This window comes from Gallinula chloropus (assembly GCF_964237585.1).
Source record: "Gallinula chloropus genome assembly, chromosome: 1".
Lineage (NCBI taxonomy): Eukaryota > Metazoa > Chordata > Aves > Gruiformes > Rallidae > Gallinula > Gallinula chloropus.
In genome coordinates, this window is record NC_140085.1 from 55,209,042 (window position 1) to 55,228,932 (window position 19,891).

Here is a 19,891-nt window from a genome sequence, read left to right on the forward strand (position 1 = left end):
GACGCGTTGTGCAACGAAGCCACCAGCGAAGTTCCCCGGCAGCGGCCGGCGCAAGTGACCTTGGCTCGGCGTAAGAGGGCTGCGTTGCCACCTCCCGATCCCGCTGCACCGCAAAGGCCCTGCCGCGCTCCGTCCCCCGCAGCCAGGGCCGCGACACCCCGCGTCCCGCCCCCCCCACACGGGACACATGTATGTGAGCACCTTCTCCACTCTCTTGGTGGGAAGCACCCACCGAGGCGCAGGTTTTCACAAACCCAGGGGTTTTATTACTTTTTATTTTTCATTTTTTATTCAATTACCCTCACACACCACCCCTCTCCTCCTCCCAAAGCATGGCGGGGGGTGTGTGTGTGTGTTCGCTCTAAGGGCAGCGCCAGCCCTGCCCTCGATGCGCCATTATACATTACCCGGCGTTGCGCGCGTCGCGGGCGCACAAAGGATAACAACCCGGGAGTTGCAGCCGGCGTCCGATACGGCCCCGGGGGGCCAACACTCCCCCCCCCCCCCCCCGTCCTTCCCCTTTCCCTTTCCCTTCCCTCCCCCCCCGCCCGCCTGCCGCCGCGGCCGGGCACAAAGGCGGGCGCCGCGCACGTGGGCCCGCGCCCCGCCGCCCCGCGCCGCCCCAAGATGGTGGGCGAGCGGCGCGCTGCGCCGCGGAGCTGCCGCGCCCGCCCCCGCGGACGGCCCGGCAAGCGGGGCGCCCTCCGCCGCTGCTGCCAGCAGTAGGGCGCGGGCTGGGGGTCCGCACAGCTCCGCCGCGTTAGTCCTCCCTCCGGATCGAGGACGGGAGGGGGCGGGGGAGAAGAGCACCGGCACAACTGTGTCTGTGTGTGTGTCTGTGCGCGAAGGGGTCGCTCCCCGGGAGCGGCCCGCGCTCCCCGGACGGACAAAGGGACGCGGCACCGGCGGGCCCAGAGAAGCGGGAGTCCCGCACCGGGCCCGGCGCCCCCCACCCCACGTGCTCGGCGGGCTCACCTCATCCTCCCGCTCGCTGCGGAAGCACAGGCACGCCGCCCGCTTCTTGTAGCCCTCCCGGTCGTACGTCCGCGTCTGGTTCGGCTTAAATTTCATCATAGAGGCGGTGACACACCGGCTGCCGCCAGCCGCCGCCGCCGCCGCCACGGCTCCGCTCTCCGAGCGCCGCCGCGCCTCCGGCACGCCGGCGCGGGGCCCCTGCTCGACAGAGGGGCAGGAGGAAGGCCGGTCCCAGCTGCCAAGCTCCTGTCACAGCAGCGCCACGCCGCTGCCACCGCCCCAGGAGCCGCGCCGCGCCATGGAGGCTGCCTCGCCGCCCTGCTCGGCTTCAGCCCGACTCGCTCCTCAGCCGCCGCCCCGCGCCGGCCCCGAGCGCCGCGGCGGCCGCCCCTGCGCCCACTATTTAACTGTAACGCACATTCCTGCGCGCCGCGCACCACCGCGCAGGCGCCGGGCGCGGCAGCGGACGAGGGTGGGGGTGAGGGAGAGGCGGGTCCCGCCGGCGGGTGGAGCCCGGGGAGCGGGAGGGGAGGTAAAAGGCCGGTCACGGCGCGGCGGCGGGCGTGCTTAGTCACCGGTGGGGCTCCGCCAGGGTCGGGGGCTGTGTCTGCCCCTGAGAGGAGCGGGTAGGGGTGAAGGGCCTGGTGCGAGGCGAGGCCGGCCTAGCCTGGCCCGGCCCGGCCCCGCCCCGCCCTCCTTGACAGCGCCGCGGGCTGACAGGAATCCTCCCGTGCCGCCCAGGGCTGCTGGCGGGCGGCTCGGGGTCTATCCTCGCTGTCTGTCCTTTCTGCCCCACCGGCTGCGGTTGCCCTGCCGAACCGGGGCGAATGTGGGGGGGGGGCAGGGCTACCTCAGGGGCTTGTGAGACCCGATGTCCCCGTGGGGTGGGGGCGGGAGCGGGCGCGGCGCCGGGCCGCGGTCGGTCTCCCCCGGGTCCGTAGGGCTACCGCAGGCGCCGCTCCAGCGGCGCTGGGCCTTAGTCCAGCGCGGCTCTCCGAGCGCGGAAGGGATGCGGTCTCTGCTGGCAGGCTCCGTGGCAGAGAGCCCGGCGTAGGTGTGCGAGGCAGGGCGGCTCTCCCTTCTGCGAGGCTCGGTGGGTGGAGGATGCTCGTGGCTCGAGTACCACAGTAAGAGCGTAGCTTTATCAGTATAAATTATACCGGTTTTCAAATAATTCTGGTGTGGACAGGCTGGAAAACCAGGCAGCCCATGCTAATTTTTGTTTGCTTGTTTATATAATATTATTTGGGAGCTGGAGATGGACAAAAGGCCTCTGCAATGCTGCCAGTGGGCCAGGAAAAAACTTCACATACCTTTTCTGTCAGTCTGGTAGGGTCGAAAGCCCTGGAGTGTTCATTATCATCACAAAGAAACCCACCCGCAAAACCCAACCCAAAAGCAAAACAAGGAAATGCTGCTGTTATCAATGCCCCTGGATTGCTGTCAATTGCATGTAGCCATCAAAGCACTTAATGCTTGCTCATGAAAGATTGCTTGGTTGTGTTGGCAGATGGAAGGTACTGTGAGCTCAGACACTTACAGAAACCACCCATCCAAACTTCCATTAACTTTTTCCTTCATCTGAATCTTACTGATGTTTAGTAGACTCCTTTGCTTTTAGAGTGGACTTTAAACTTCTATCCTGCACGTTTCTTCTTGTTTCGGAGCACCTATCTTTTTAATTCCTAAAATGTCTTTTTTCTTTTTTAAATTTAAATAATATTTCTGATCTGTAACAAGCCAGACGTTTTGTATGCTTTTTGTGGCATGCATTGATAGGAGGTTGGTTTGTCATCACTGGTTACTCTGCTCCTTAGTGAAATTTGGACCTTCTGTTCTTTAGAACGTGAGCAAAGTGCAATGAGTTAGTGCACTATCATGCTTGAAAACCATGGAAGCTGAAGGAAGGAAAGCCAGATTGTATTGACTTATATGATTTTGTTAAAGTTATAATGAACTATAGTGTCAAATATCCAAAACTCAAAATTTAATTTGCTTTTACACATTGATTACTTGTATAAACATACCGTTCCTATTAAAACCTGTGCCACTTTTGCCACTTAGGAAATGGAGTGGTAGATCAGACTTCTTTCCCTCCTCGTTCTGTGTGAATGCAGGTCCCATTTATTTACTACCTGTTAGCACCCAGGCCTCAGGCTGCATATAATTTTGGTAGTTACTTAATGGATCCCTGGCCAGGATAGATTCTTTTTTTTTTCATGAGGGGAAAGACCATTACTCAATTGTAATCTGAAATTTGAATTCAAAGTTTAAGGGGTTGAGATCTGAAACCTTTGAGAATGCTGAGGAACAAAAACATGATTTTGATGCCTGTGCACATAAACTTGCCTATGATACAGAAGAAGGAAGCCAGCTGGTCCCATCCTATGCTGAACCATATCCCTTAGTACCTCATCTACTCTTTATTTATTTATCCATCTATCTAGATTGCACAGTTAAGTCTATGAAATATTGGTTCAATGACTTTCATGTATGACCTTGCCATCTTCATTGCATTCCCTTTTAAAAACATCTTTACAAACACCATAGATACACATTCATGCAATGTATATATATTGAAAAACATCTTAAAATTGGTCTGCTTTTTTAAATAGACCATTATGATGCAAGTAATTTTGCTTTGCTCTGTTCTTCAAACTACTGTTTCAGGACTCGCCCTGAGACAAATGTGTTTTGAGTCCTCAATGTGGGTCTTCCTGAACTATCTTCTCTTTTTTGGAAGGCTTCACCTCTCACGCAATTGGAGGAAGTTCAAAAGTAGGCTTTAAACTTAACGAGAGCAGTGTCCAAAGATCAGATGAGCTTAGGTCAGGTTTTCCACTGCTGTACAACTCATCCCTCCCACCCCCAAAAAACAAACAAAACATTTGACTGCCAAATCAGAACACAACACACAAATCCTATCTCTGTTGTGAAACTCGGTGGTTTCTTCGTCACGTATCACAGAGGGGAGAGCCGAAGAAAGAGTTCTGTGAGACAGGACAGCCAGTTACACTTTTTAGTCCACGTATCCTCAAGCATGATAACAACTGCAATGATTTGTATATTGATTGGGGCGCTCTTTGTTGTGGTGAAAAGAGTCAGCTTCTGCCTATTAGGCTCTTATTTTACAAAACAGAAGAAACACATCTTTGTGAATATGGAAAAAAAAATTAAAAAGCAATGATAGATGAATCCTAAAAAGTAAAGTGATAGAAAGTTTTGGGCATTGAGGGATTTTGTTCTGGGAGATGCAGCTTTTTTTTTTTTTAATTTAAAGTTAAATGCCTGTAATTATTTTTTGTTGTTGGAGATGGGATTCTTAAGCAGCCCTTGGTTTTTAGAATCACCAAGAGGCTTGAATCTTCAAGGGGTTTTGTATTTTTTTAAAGTATTCATTCCTCTTGTAAGTCTAAGTTACACAGTCTGTCTCTACGCAGAAGTCAGCAACAACTATGTGAACCAGTCAGATCATCAGTAAATAATTAACATTTACAATGCTATCACATACTTCTATTCACAATAGTTCTGTAATGATGCATTGCTTCGTGTTCTGTTCATGCAGTGTGTGAATACTGGGTATCAAATGATGACTGCATGGGATATGTTAGTGAAAGGAACAGCTACAGTGTGGTACCAAAGGTCTGTTTTATTCAGAGGTGGGGTTCTTTGTTGTTGTTTTGAAGAGTGTCTGGGTTTTGTGCTGTAGCTATAGCAGTTGCAAAGTAACTGATGATACTGTGAATATGAGTATGAACCATAGCTGGGTGTACGGTGCAGGATGTAAAGACACTTTAAAGGAATTTCAAAACCCACTACATTCAGGCAAAAATAACTTCCACTCAGGTGTAGTTGCACTTTGAGTGAAGTCTGCTTAGATGCAAGGGAACAATTTTCTTTTCCTTGAGAAGAAACAAACAGGTTTAAAAATTTACAGAGTAATTAAATTTTCCAATTCCCTTGACCTATATTTAGTGCTGAGATTAGAAACTGCAGTGTTCAATAACTATGTTCTGGCAAGTTTTATGTAACTTTCTTTTCCACTCTTAGTTTATTATGGTTAATAAAAATTAAATATTTGCTTTGGAGGTACTCTCAGTCCTCTACTTAACGTTTGTTCTGAAGAGAAGTAGATACTCAGATATTTTTGTCTCATCTCTACAAATAGCACATCAAATTAATTAAAGTTCTTTATGTGAGGGAAACCAGTGTCTTTAGTTGTTCTTGTTCTGGAAGATAATTGGTTCTGCTATGGTTCTAACATTTCTTTGTTAGTCAACAGTTAAACAGGCACAGAAATCCAAAAGTTGAGGGGCAAACTGTGTGTTGAAAATGCATCTCTGTGGTGCTGCGTTGTGTGGGCTTTTGCTACTGTAAATCCTCACTCGGTTGCATTGTAGCCCAGTGAAAGGCTCCCTGCAGCTCTCCCCCAGGCCATTGTTTCAGCAGGATTTAGGATGACTGGTGTGGAGGCTGGCAATGTGAACCTGACAACCAGGCCGGTTAACATCTTTCCCAAACCTAGGAAAAAAAAATCCTAACTGAATTTAAATAGAAGAAGTTTTGATATGTGGAAAGGGCGAGTACTCATCTGGTTTGTAGTTACTTCAGGTGACTCGCTCCACCAAGATACAATAGGAGGGCGCAGTGATTCTTCTGAGATTTTACACTACTATGTGGTTAGCTATAAGGAAGCACATGAGAACAGTGCCAAGCTAACTTCCCTGCAGACTTTAAAATGTCATCTTTCTAATGATTTAGCAGTTATGAAAATGCCAGCATTAGTCTTAAAATACTTTTAAGTGCCAAAAAATATGCAAAAGGCTTGCCAAATCATACACACACTCGCTTCTGGTAAACACTGAACACAGAGAGAACTAACTTTAAAAAATGGAACACTTACTCATTTCTAAATCATGCTTCTGCATAAAGCAGCTTTTATGTAGTTATTCCCACGTTGTCTTTTCCCTTAGAGCCAGATCTTCACCTGAATCTGTTGTAAAATGCACTTTAGAGAGAACACATGTACGTGCTCTCTACAATAAGGGTTGCGTTCCCCATCCTCAGGACTCCTGTATTTTCAGGTGAATCTTGAGCTTTGCTGCAGCTGTCAGCAAATAACTTTTCCTTTGCTTTGTTATTGTTGAACAACTTGTATTCAATTACATAATTACTGTCTGCCAATCCAGCTTTATAAAAAGTGTAGTTAACCTTGCTTTGATACCTGGTAAGAGGGCCCCTTCCAGTAAAGATAGGGGGTTGCATTAAATGCTTACAGAGGAGGAGGAGATATGATATTCTCTGGTGAATGAAAAGGGGGAAATCAGTTAAATAGAGTTCTCTTTGAGGGTAGACATCTGAGCATGTTTATTTGTATATGATAAGAATATTGTATGTTTTTGTGTGCTTTTATGGGTTTGGTGAATTGTGATTGGTTTGGATTTGCTTCAAATTCAACCTGTTTTAGGAAAATAGAATAAGTTGTATTTTACAGAACTGTTTAGCATACATTATTGAGCTTCTACAATAAAGCTAGGTTGACAATACTCAACTTTGCTATAAGTACCTGAAGAAGGCTTTTTTTTAACTGATGCAAACTCTTTTATCTTTATTGTAGAGACAACCTAAAATACTAAGGATTTTGCCAGACTTCTAACATAAGTATGGATTTAAAAGGGTAGACAATGGCAGGACAAGGGGTAATGGATCAAAGCTAAAGGAGGGAAGGTTTAGATTAGATATTAGGGGGAAGTTTTTTTACAGAGAAAGTGGTGAGGTGCTGGAACAGGCTGCCCAGAGAGGTGGTGGGTGCCCTGTCCCTGGAGGTGTTCAAGGCCAGGTTGGATGGGGCCCTGGGCAACCTTGTGTAGATCCAGGCCTGGAGGTTGGTGTCCCTGGGGGCTGGAACTCTCTGATCCTTGGGGTCCCTTCAAATCCAGACCATTCTATGATTCTATGAATATGATTGTTGTTGTGAATTTCAAATTCTCTGAGATTATGTAATCTTAAACTTGTGTTGAAGCTCCTTAATGTACAGGGTCTTGTTGGTGGGGTGTCCTATTTTTTAGTTTTATGTTAATAAATTATAATAATATATTCGTGTGAGCAGTGCATTTCACAATTGGATCCATAGTATTTTCTCCTCCTTATTTATGAATTCATGGCTATAATATTCTTGTTATTCAGGTTTTCTGACAGTAGAATATTTTTGGTGTCAGTGGAGGTAGTTTGGAGAGACTCTATGCGTTACTGGGCTTGTTCATTAAGTTAGGCCTTCCAGTGATTGTAGTGAAATCCTGCTTTACCTGCAAATGTTTAAAGTTGTAAGTGTGGCTCTATGAAGATTGCAGTAGTGTAAGCAAGCTCTTTGTTGGAATTCTTTATTTTTCCTGAATAAACAGGGGTAAATATATACAGCCTTTGAGGAGTTTGGCTTGGGAGAACAGGGCTTCACTGAATCAATATTGAGAAAATACCTGAATTGTGTTGGAAGTCTATCTGTGGTTAAGTCCTTATCACTTCCATAGCAGAGTAGCAAGCCTGTACCAAATATCAACTGCTCCAGGCACAGAGAAGGTACAGGTACCTTCAGGTCCAGAGGAAATGGGACCCTAAACTGGGTTGCCAAGAGTTGGACATGTGTTCTGTTTGTCTAAATCTACTGTGGAGCATGTTTTCCAACAATGGGGTGAGGGAAAGAGTTGGTAGTTGGAAATCTCATACCTCGAAATCACGTAGTTCTTTCTGGCAGAGCGTGTCTCTTAGAAGCCAGGTTAATAATAGAATGGTAGTATTATTAACAGAGGCATCAAAAGTGGAAGGATGGATTCCCATTTAAGCAATCTTTTAATCTAACGGAAGTATGCTTGGCCAGACTTGGCACTTGAGTCCCACAGAACAGGTCATTTATTTATTATGTTTGTTTTGGTATGTTTGTGTAGCCAGGTTACTGACTATTTGAGCCTGCCTATTTCTGATAGGACACTATATAAATGTAGTAGAAAAGCTTGTCTGATAGTGACACCTTTTTTTGACTGTGTAGAAAAATGTAGTAATTTGTGGCAGGAAAAACAATGGAGGCTTGGCCATGCCATGCTTTTGGAGGAACTGTGCTAAGTAGGAGTTACAAAGCTACTCGTAGCTGCAAGTTCAAAAAGTGCTCAACATAATTGCTAGAGGTAATTCCATGTGAGAAATAAGCAATGCTTAAATTTTACTCTTAGGTCTGGTTGAATTTCAAAGGTAAACCTCCGTATTGGAGCATGGCGGTTTATGAAATATCTGAGCAATATTCTGAGTGCTGTTACGTTGCAGGCTTCAACCAACTTACTGGAAAAAGTGATTACTGCAAAGGTGTGGTGGCAGAGAAAGCAGTAAAAACCCCTGAATGTTCCTCTCTCCGCTGTTTTCATCTGAAGGTTTCATTCCAAAACGTTGGCTTTTGACCCTGATGTGTTTAGTCAGGCTTAACCTTTCTTGCACAAAGCAGCTTTTAAAAAAGAGATCAGTTCTACAGGTCAGTATGGGTGGAGTGGACTCATAATAGGTACCCCACCAATTTTGAATCATAGTTAGTCATTATCATTTTTTATGGGCTAATTGAAAACACCTAGACTAGGCATGCAAGCTGATCATCGCTCTCTCTTTTAAGAGGCTGTGTGGTGACAGAATGTGTTACCAGCACTGGAGCCAAATTACAGTAGGGCCTGGTATTATCGCTTTTATTTCGGTGCTTTTGTATCAGACTGTGGTTTAGCTGCTGCTACTAAATATACACACCAGAGCTGCCTGCAGTTTCACAGTTGAACCTCCTGGTGTTAAGAGGGCCAGTAGAAGGTAGCGTTGAGGCTGCGCGTAAGCGCTCTGCTGGGCTCAGAGGCGCAAACGTGTGCCTGGTTTGTTTTTTTCACATAGAGGATCCTGCAAAGACAGTTTGTGGGCGGCCAGAAGATTTGCATATAAACTTACATGTTGATAACAGTAGGAAATCACTATGGTGGCTCTGGATTTTAGCCTAGTGATTTCCATATGCTTTGGGGTTCTGTTGCTCAGCTTCTGAGCAAGTGGAATATGTCTTCTGTGCATGACTACAATAAAATGGCATGGATATGAGGGACAGAGTGAAACAGAAATATGTTACTAGAGCTAGCTAGGACTCTCTCAGGTTCTTTTCTCCCTAGAAAAGGAAGTTTGACAGAAGGATTGCATTTATTTTGACAAACTGTCTCTGGAAAATTTCTAGGTTCTCTGAGATAGAACTTGTACTTGAGAAAGACCATCAGAATGGACAGATGGTTGGACTGTTGAGATCCAGTAAGCTTCAAATTAGCAACAGCCAAGAAGAGAACTTCTAGCTCTTTCTCTGACCCATGCTTTGAGTGTTTTTCTTTATGCCACAATTCATATTTATTATTTAAATCAGTTAAATTGCGTGTTTTGATAAATATCTGCTGAAACTTACCTGTTTATCTTCTTGAGAAGGTTTGTTTTTTTTTCTCCTCATATAGCTAGTATGGGGGGAGTCCAGTATATGCATGAAGCCTTGAGCGTGCATTCACCAGTGCTATAGTTTTCCTTAACAGTGATTTAAAACCTCTCTCCCAAATTTTAGGCAGATAAATTGAAAAATGGTGTTACACAGGATAAAACCAGGTTTTCCTGCTGGAGTTCCTCCCAACCTTAGTAAATTAGGTGTCTGTTACTATGTTATCATAGCTACTCCTCACTCCCAGTAGAAGCTGAGTAAATGGTGAGTGAACTATGTCCTGAAAGACAACAAATGTGGGCAGTTTCAAATCAAAGCCTGAGGGTGTTTGATTCTGAAATGCAACTCCTTATTGAGCTGTGTGTTAACAGCTTCATATCTTTCAGCGTAACGGCACTCTGGTTTTACTATTTTCTTGATTATAGATGTTAAAATATTGATGGGAATGGTGTGTAGTGTGAGCATGCTGTAAATTAATACCTTTTTGCATTGTTACTGCTTGTAAAGTTGAACCACAGTAAGAGTTGGTCCATTGTTTTATTAAAGTTTGCTATTCCCTGAATTTGGGAATTCAGCTCTTTTGGACTCCTCCACAGAAAAAAATGTTCCATGCTGTGGTGTTTAAACCTTTCTCAGGAAGAAGAGGAAAGTCATTACTGTTGTAGGATTTCTCTGGTCTGTCTGTTGCTAGTATTGATAGACTATGTCTCTTTGTGTGGCAATGTAATTGTGTTGTAATTGTTTCTTTAGCTGCCTGAAGGCTGCTTTTTAGGTTTTTGGGGTTTTTTTTTTACTTTTGCTGTATTACTTAATTTGTTGCCTTATTAAATTAAATAATTAACACAACAAATTCTAAACCTCCACTGTGCTTGTGCAAGCTTTAAAACTTTAACTCACTTGCCAAATTGGATACAATGGCTCATGTAATCTTAGTTGACTTAAATATAGAGCTATAATGTCATAATATATCACAAGTTTTCTTAAAAAGTTACTTTCAGCTTTATCTTCAGGCTTCCTTGTTTATGTGAACCTGTGTGTGAATTTTTAGGGATGGTGTTGAGTTTGTCTCATTCTCAAGTGATCAAGTGGGAGTGTAGAGAACTTAAAAAATTTCAACATTTACTCATATTACAAGAACTAAAATTTGATTTTAAAAGCTTCATTTTCCATTGAATAGAATTTAATATTGATTTTCCTGGGGTAAATGAGTAATAAATGGGTAACACTTCTGATTAAATTAAAATTGATTCTTCTGAATGAGGACTTAATATTTTCACTGTGGGCAAAGAGTAAGTGAAAAAACCTGTAAAATTTCTTAAGACACACAGTATCTTGATCCTTAAGCCACATTTATATAAATTATAGGCTAAAGTACAACTCCAGGACAAGAGTTTGTAGAAGTTTATTTCTTATTTAATTTTTGCAGTCAGTTTTACCATTTTTCACAGCACATACTAATATTAAAAGGGGGAGGCTTCTTTTGATTTTATATTTTATTTCCTGAGCCTTGCTGTTAATTATTTTTAAAGTTTAGATAAAGCATCTTTCTATGTGTATAAGAAAGACAGTTCTGACCATAGCAGTGAATCACTGAAAGCATAAAATGTGTCACAAATAGCCTGTTAAAACAGGCATAATCCCAATTCTCCAATTTTTGTAATGGCAACTGTGGACATGGTTTCTGTGGTTCTTTGTTTATCATGTCTCTTTTCTGCCTTAGTAGAGACTGAGGACCTCATGGACTGCTAGAATTAGCAGGAAACATATAAGACTGACCCACCTAGGGCAATGCTTTACTACAGATCTTGTAATTTTGAGTTTTAAAAGACACAGGGTTATTATGGTGTAAATTAAGATTGGAATAAGGTTTAGGACTTGACCGAGAATGAATCAAATTTAGATGGTTCGAAGGCTTCACAATTCATGTCCTGATTACGTGAGAGGTCAGTTGTATTTGCAACTGCAAATTCGTCACCATTCAAAGTGGTGACATGTCCCTTGAAATCAGCTGTTAAAGATACTTGCCTTGAAATGGGACTTGAAGAGGACTTTGCAATTGGGTACTAGTTTTCCCCAATAGTAGGTCCAAAATTTTTGACAAAAGCACAGAGAATGTCTAGAGATGCATCACAAATGGTACCAGAGTCCAGTAAAATATGTGAAAACTGAACACATGAATTAAAATTCCATCATATAATTGCTGAGTGTGTGTTTTTTAGCCTTTACCCCCCCTCCTTTATTTTTAATCCAATTTTCTCTGACTATCCCGATGATGTTTTCTTTTATCTCTTTTTCTTCAGAAAGTACTATCCTCTTTGTATAAGCTTTGTGTCACATTCATACCTTGGTCTTCAAAAGTCCTTTGGGATTTTGTGTATGTGAATATGACCTGAATAGCTCCAATCGTAGAATTGGGATATACTTTGTGAGAACTCACAGTTTCATCTGTGAGCAACACCCCAGTATTAGAGATCATAAGGCCATTTCAATGTGAAATGCTGCAAAATGGCATACTAACTGTATTATATGAACTCCAGTTCTACGCTTTCCTGGCTCAACAGCAGTGGACCAGTCCCATTTAAGTATGAAGTAATGTCTGCCACTCCATTTGTCCTCAGCTGAACTCAATGTACAGGCCTCTTTTTATGTAATAAAGTCTTAAATACAAAGAATGAACAAGTAGTACAAGTGCTTTACTACACACATTTAAAATTCATGCTGAAACTAGCTGTCTCAAACAGTTTTTAAATATAATGTTCATGGATTATACAGAGATGTTCGTTTATTTTAGTGAAGGATTAGTTATTTTACCAACTTCCCTGTTGCAGTGATTTAGATTCATGCAGAGAAACTGCCTCAGTATTCTCACTTCTAAATGTACTGTAAAATTCATGCTTGTGTTAGGGACCATTAACCTTATGAGCTTTCACTTGGTTTTACCTCATCATATTTGAGTGAATAGACTTAAAATACTGTAGGCAATTTCGGATGTAAAATGCTATAAAAAAAGCCCTGTCCTTTCAGTTATTTCCTTTTTGAGTAATGCTTTATACAATAAATATTTGGGAGAAAAGTTCGCAGAAAGAGATGACTCAACAGTTGGAGCTTGGCATAAGCCAACAATAGGAATAAGATTTTGAAGTAGATTGAGGCAACTCACTCAGCTGCATCATGGTCAGCAGTCTTTCCCTACTGTACTTCCAGTGTGCTGCAAACTAAATTTGTAGTGAGTCCTAAACAAAAGCTCAGGTTCCTTTAAGTTCAATTTCTGTGAACTAGGAAATACCTGTGAAATGATTTGAGGAGGCTTGAAGGGCTGGGGTAGCGCTAGAGCATAGGGCTCTTAATCCTGAGGTTGTGAGTTTGAACTGCTGTTGTCCTAGAGCTGCACAGAATCACCTCTCTTTGACAAGCCCCTTCTATGGGAGAGTGATGTCAGGTGGAGTGTTAAACAGCCCAGGATAACTCAGCTCGCCTGTGCTGGCTGCTTGGGGAGGTTGACTCTGGCCTGGCCAGAACCAGGACAACTGCTTACTGATGTGCATTTCCACTGTGCCTTTTCTTTCTGCAGTCACAAGATAGCTCCTTCCCACATGGAACTTCCACGTTTTTACTTGCTAACACTCACTTTTAATAGAACTTTGAAACTTTGGCCTCAAGAGTAGTAGCATATTTGTATTTTTAAAAGTTGAACAGTACTAGAGGAAGAGGAGGATGTGATTGAGTGAAGGTGGGGAAAAGAACGTACTCTGAAGCAAGATGTGTAAGGCAATGGGTGGAGTCAGCCTGGGTGTGTAGGTATATGGGGTTATTCCAGGGAATGGGAGAGTCTTCCTGAGTATAATACAGAAGTGGCAAAGGTGGCAAAGTGTTAAAGGCAGAGAGACACATATTTGGATATTGGGGCATAGACGAAACTAGCACTTGTGTGAGTGAATTGTCACTGTGTCAGAGCACAAAAATGTGTTAAAATTTAATTTGAGAAGCAGTAGTAGACAGCTGGATCACCCAACAGAGTGCTAACGAAGTGCCATCCTCACTGAGGTGCTAAGGGTGAGAGGGAACTGCAGCTGGTGAAGGGCCAGAATCAAAGCAAAGATGGTAGTGAAGGCAAGGGCTGCTAAGATAGACAGGTAACCCCCAAAAAGCTGCAAGGAGGCACAACAGTAGGACAGAAGAGAGTAGTAGAGGACAGAGCAGACCTGTAGCAAGGTCTGCAAATAAAGAAGGATTCTTGGGAAGCGAGATGTTGGTTGTGGCCTGATTCTGGTTGAAGTTCAGAAAGGAATGTTTCTTAAAAGAAAAAGCTACTTTGTACAGGACATAAACACGGGAAAAATTTGGGACTTGGAGGAAACATTTCATATATATTGAGTTGTCTTGTTTTTACAAAAGTCTGTGTTTCTTCATTTCCTTTTAGCTTTTCCTTTCTTTCTTCATGCTTGCTTCTTTTTATAGTGATCAGGTTATCCTGCAATATGGAAGTTGCTAACAGAAGGATAATTGTCACTGTTGCACTGTGTAGAAGGGCTGGACTGTTCAAAAGTTAATTAACTTTTATCATAGTTGATTGTACTCCCATATTCAACAGTAACAAAAAAATAAAAACTGAGCTGTTCCTTGATTTATGTTTTTAATGTTTCATTTGCATTTTATTTACAATTAATTTATTTTAATGCTTCCTTGCTCTTCCAGAGAGCCTGTATGAATAGCCTGAATGAGTATTCATCCTTACAGTATAAATGAAATACATACATCTTTGAACACTTCCTATCAAAATGCACAGCTTGGAAAATGTGTACAAGGTTTTTTCCTTTGCACAGGCTCAGTGTCTTCAAATGTATTCAGTAAAACTCATGAAATATGGTTTTATGTCTCAATTACTCTCATGTAGAAAAGCCCACAGAACTGTACAACGTTACCTGTGAAAGCTGCATCAGTGTGATGCTGGTAACTGCAGCTCACACCCAGGGAGGGTTGTCAGTGTTAAAGCTTTGGGAGATCTTCCAAGACATGGCTTTAGCAGATGGTGTTAGAATGTTGCAGAGCTTGGGAGAGGAAACTGGATGCTGAGATCTAGATGGAAAAAGGCAGAAGCGGTCAGATGGTTATTTTCTTTCTTCTGTGGCTCCTTTTCATGAGCTGTGTAGGTTAGTATACCTCAGTTGCCTTAATCATTCCTACTAAACAAATTAGCCAGGCTAGTTTCTGCTTGTGTATACTGTCCACAGGTTGAAAGTATGGTCTACTTTCTACCTGCATCTCATCTTGTATGCATTTATGACAATAGTTTACTGGAGAGTATCTGTCCTGATTTTGAGGTTTCATAATGAATTGTAAAAGTCTTTGGCATACTGCTGGGAGAGTACTTTGTTGTGACTTGCTAGTACCTTTATAATTTGATGACCATGCTGGCAGAAATGCTGATTTGATAGTGTTGTGCTAATAGGGGCATTAGTATTTTCTCTATTTTATTTTTAAGGGAATGGAAGACTTCAAAGTGCAAAATTAAATGTATGTAGATAAAAATGTTGTATAAGAATAATTTGTGTCTTCCTGCACACAGAGGTAACATCTTTCTCCTCCTCACCTTCTATTACTACATAAACCAGTCCCGTTCCTGTATTTTTATTGTCATAGTTGAAAATCTGAAGGATTAGGCCCACAGTGGTTTTCTCATAAATTTATACTGTTTTATGCTACCCAGATTATTTCTGTATCTGAATTTTGGAAGGCCTTTTATTCAGTAGAGTAAATGTGGGTATCTTAGAAAAGTTCAAGCAAAAATAAGTTTTCCATTCTCAATGTTCTCACAGCTGTCTTCCGTAACATGTCTTGCTGTGTGGTTGTAGATGAAGAAACATGGAATAACTGAAATGAGTCTGAAAATTAAATGTAAAAATAAAAATATTCTCTGTAATTAAAAAGAAAATTCCCATATGGAACTTGTCACTTCAGGGCTTCTTATAACCTCCTTTGAAGGATATTTTTACAAGTGCTCATGGAAACAGCAGGATTACTGGTTTATCTAGCAGTGTCATTTCAATGACTTAAAAGGTAATCTTGCTCAAAAAATGAGCTATGAAATGGTTTAAGTAGATCATGTAGACTCACACTTGTCAAGCTGTAACCCAGGGCAGACTGGCCCATGTAAATTCTAACCAATTATTTTTTAATGGTAAAGTAAACATAACCATTTTTACTTTGCTTTGAAATAGTATACAAAAATGTTAATGTTTCCTTTCAAAATCCTCCCCCTGCCATAGCTCTTCCAGCAGTGGAATCATCACAGATTACCTGAGGCTGCTGTGCAAGAGAGGATTGAAATAGTTGCAAGTTGGGTTTTTTTGGATTGTTGGTTTGGGGTTTTTTTTCAGCTGTGGCTCCTCAGCTGTTTTCTAGAACAAAATGATTGTTGTTTGAGAACAGTAGGAAAGCAGTGACTTCTATGCTGGTCTGAAAGTAAGGTGAACTGAACCTATGGAAGGAAGTTCTGAAAACTAAAGTAACGAGAGTGAGCATCAAGAAAATGGAACAGGAAGGGAAGAGCAGGTATGAATGGAAAAATTAAAAAGAGAACATATGCTTTTTATGGTGCATGCTAGATGCAGCTAGTAAAAATGGTATTTCATATGCCCATCTGAGTCTTTTGGTCCTTGCAACAGTGAAAGCGTATTTGCTGCTGCTGCTAGCTACCATTTTGGGAAACTCATTGCATGTGGTATTTGTGATATTTCCTCTTTAACAAAGAACCAACTTTTTGTTCATAGTGATGACTAAACAGTAGAATACTTCTGCAAATGTGCTTAGCTTTAATTTTAATTTTTTTTTTACACTTTGGGGTTTTTTTTACATAGAAGTAATCTGTAGAATTGCAGATTACTTCCCTCTTCAGAGGGGAAAAAAGTTAATTCCACACATTGTGCATAAACAGGCTTCAAATCACATTGTCTTCAGGAGCAACACAAAGCATCTATTTCCTCAGATGGCCTTTCTGTCACCTGGTATATTAAACATTAATTCTCATTGTTCATTGGTTAAAATGGGAATATTTGCTTACCTGCAAGCTGGATATGTCAGTCTGTGTCTAATGAAAACTGTACCTTGGTGCAACGTTTCTAATAGATGCAGAAAATAAAGCAGGTAGTTTTGTGTATTGTTTTATCAGACAGTTGTTAACTGTTCTGTTGTGCTTGCAGTATAGCAAATTGTTGTTAGCTGATGGCAAGGCCTGAAGACATAGGCATTCCTGTGTTCAGGAATTCTCATACTAAAAGCATCACTTCCAAGGCAGAACAGTACATCTTACAATAACCTCCCCTAGACCAAACCATGTAATTTAATTGCAACTCCTGGAGTATCATCTTTATTTTTTTCCCCTCCAAAATTAGTTCGTGGGGTGGAAACCTCTTCTGGGATGAGGGAGGTTTGGTTTCACCCATCTTCTAGGCTATTCTAGATACAGACTCAAAAATGCCAAAATATAGTTTGAACCCTAACAGTTGCATTCTGCATGGAGTAAAGGAATGGACCAGATGACACTTTAAGTCCTATTTTATCAAGTCTTTGTCCTAGGTACAAAGATTTGTTTCTTTGTCTTTGGGAGCAGGGTAGTCTGACTGGTAGCTATGTGTCATTTATACAAAAGGAGATAAATTGTCAGTCAGCTGTCACTGCTGAAGGTCTGTGATGACACAGTGGCATGCACAAATAATGCTGTCTACACTGGTATGTCCATAAACTGTATAAGAATTTGAGCACTGAAAGTAATATAAGTACTGGTTATCATTTTGCATATATCTCTGTTTCCATAACAAGAATAGTTTCTTCTCCCAATCAGAGTTTCTTAGGATAAATCCTGGGTTTGGAATGTATTACTGCTAAAGTGCTGGAGAACATGACTCAGCATGTGCTAGCATTCTCAGTTTTCCTTGACATTCATGATTTCTAGCCCAGTTGCTTTTCTCCATTTTTTTAATGAATATCAGATCTTTGTAATGTCCTGTTGCCAGGCAAAAAAAGAGAAAAAATTAAAAAAAGAAGAAAAAAAAAAGGAAAAAAAAAGAAAGAAAAAACCCTAGGAGGCAATAAATGGAATTGATGTATGTTGTTGGTTTTTAACTCTTTTTAAGTAACTGGAGTAGCATGCAGGATTTCAGAAACAAGATGTGGAATGTGTTTGTTTTGGTAATAGATGCCATATGATTTTTTTTTTTTCTTCAATCATCTTGTCTCATAAAGGGGGTTGGACACTAACAGAACATAACTCTGAAGAGAGTCACCTTAAATACATTCTGTTGTGGTGTAATAAATGGGTGCGATCAAACTGCTTGACAGCCAGGTTAACTATGCCCAAATACATCTTGTGTATAAAAGAACTGTTAGAATGTCACACAAATGCAGAGCCTCACAGCTAGTTTTCAAAGGTACCTGAAGGAAAGAGAAGGAGAATAGGCATTTCGTTAATACTGGACTTTGGTATCAGAGTTTCTGAAAGAATTGTGATAACCAGACAGTGCTGCAATGTACTGTTAGAAGCCATAGATAATGCTATACCACTTGATTTGTTTATTTTTAAATGCTGGCTATGTGGTTATCTCCTTATAAAATGAACATAAATCATCCCTAAGGCATGCATATATGTCCCCACCTTTGTCCTGAAAAAGTATTGAGGCAGAAACACCGTGGTACAAAAGCTTCTCCCTGAGAACAAAGCAAAAGCAGTGAAACTGAGACCGAAAGCAGTACAAAAGCTGTAAAGCTGAGACCAACAAATGCTTTTAGGAGCCTGATTCCCACTGAAATCAATAGGAACTGGGTGCCTAAGGGCCCTTGCTTATGTGGGTCTGACTTCTGGCTAGGCCACATAAAAATGTTTCTGGGAGGAACCACGGATGGGATCAACCAGCACGTTTTGGGTTCCACTTGCATTCTCATGCTGGTCCTACCCATTGTTTGAACAGTACCAGTCAGCTCTCAGACCACCATCAGCGATGGGTTTGTCGACAGCTTGTTCTTTGTGACAGTGGAGTTGAGCTTTCCATTGACAGTAGCCCACAGCAAAGACTCCATAGTTTTCTCTGTGTTGTCTTTCCTTATTTTGCTTCTTGCATCAGCCACAGATGCCTTCGTGCATGATGTATGTTGTCTCTCACTCTTTGACTTAAAAAGATAGTCCTTTCTGCAACCTGTAGCGTGAATTTTACATTTGAAAGAGAATTTTGCATTGAAAGAGAAAAACTCCATAGTTGGGAAAGCTGTTTGTTTCTTGGATTGCTTCGTTTGTTTTATATTTGTGTGCAATTAAATCTGAATGTCTCTCACTACCCTATTAAAAAAAAAAAAAAGGAAATGTTTTAATACTGAATTTGTGTGGTACCATGTCTTGTAGCCATGTCATTATATCATGAGATACTTTTGTATTCTTTTTAACCAACTGTAGCAAATCATAGAATGGTCTGGGTTGGAAGGGACCCCAAGGATCATAGAGTTCCAACCCCTCTGCCACAGGCAGGGACACCAACCTCCAGGCCTGGATCTACACAAGGCTGCCCAGGGCCCCATCCAACCTGGCCTTGAACACCTCCAGGGATGGGGCATCATCAAATGTATGTGACCATTTTTATTCACTGATTTTTCTGGACACAGCACAGTGATACTGCTTGTAAAGGCAAGTAGTGTTACTATAACAATGTTTATTAGTCCTGTGCTGGAGGTGGGTGATATTGGTCTAACCATTTAAGCTTAATCAGCAGGATGAGGAAATGCTCTACTAGTGTTATGGGGGTGTGTGTGATGTAAAAATTTCTACCAATTTTGTTGCAGGGCTACTGAGAATTGCTGTTGCAAAGATGAGGTGATAGCACTCTGGCACTTCTGCTCTGATGTTTGTTCCCATCTTCTGGATGCCCACAGTTGATGTGCTCTGAAATTAAATTTAAAACATGCTCAAACATTGTTTATATCTACTGTCACTACATTGTGCAAACATAACCATCAATGTCTTCTGAGCTGCAATCTGCCTTGAAGAATTTCTTGTGATGCTGCCCACACAAGAGGTTTTGCAGATGGAATTTGTAGCACAAGCTCTCAGCCTTTGCCTTCTATCCTGAGGTTGAAACTGAAGATAGAATGTGCTTACTGGGAGATAAAAGAACCCCAAACCATTGGAAAGAGCCTGGCTAGATATAAAACAAATTTGTGTTGTAAGAGATGCAGATGTCTGAACAGTGATAATAGAGGCAGTAGCTCTTCCAGCTCTGCCATTCTGCATGGGGTGTGTGCTCAGGTCTAGGTGATTGGAAGTCTGCTGTTTTATAGCCTCTTCCCTCTACATATGCAGCATGGTCTTTTGATTGTTGCTTTATGAAAGCTTCAGGTCTAAAACTGAGTAGAGGATGATAATTCCAGAAATTCTAGAACATTTCTAAG

General features: G+C 42.0%; 1 protein-coding gene across 2 annotated transcripts in view; it reads right to left on the reverse strand.

The window, feature by feature from the left end:
- Positions 1-1,387, reverse strand: part of NUDT4 (nudix hydrolase 4) — a 28,943-nt gene extending 27,556 nt beyond the window's left edge. For both annotated transcript variants that reach the window (XM_084278364.1, XM_084278363.1), the window contains exon 1: positions 976-1,387. In XM_084278364.1, coding sequence (XP_084134490.1) covers positions 976-1,074 — 99 coding nt within the window. In that variant the 5' untranslated portion in view covers positions 1,075-1,387. The remainder of the gene's footprint in view (positions 1-975) is intronic.
- Between the last annotated feature and the right edge of the window lie 18,504 nt (positions 1,388-19,891).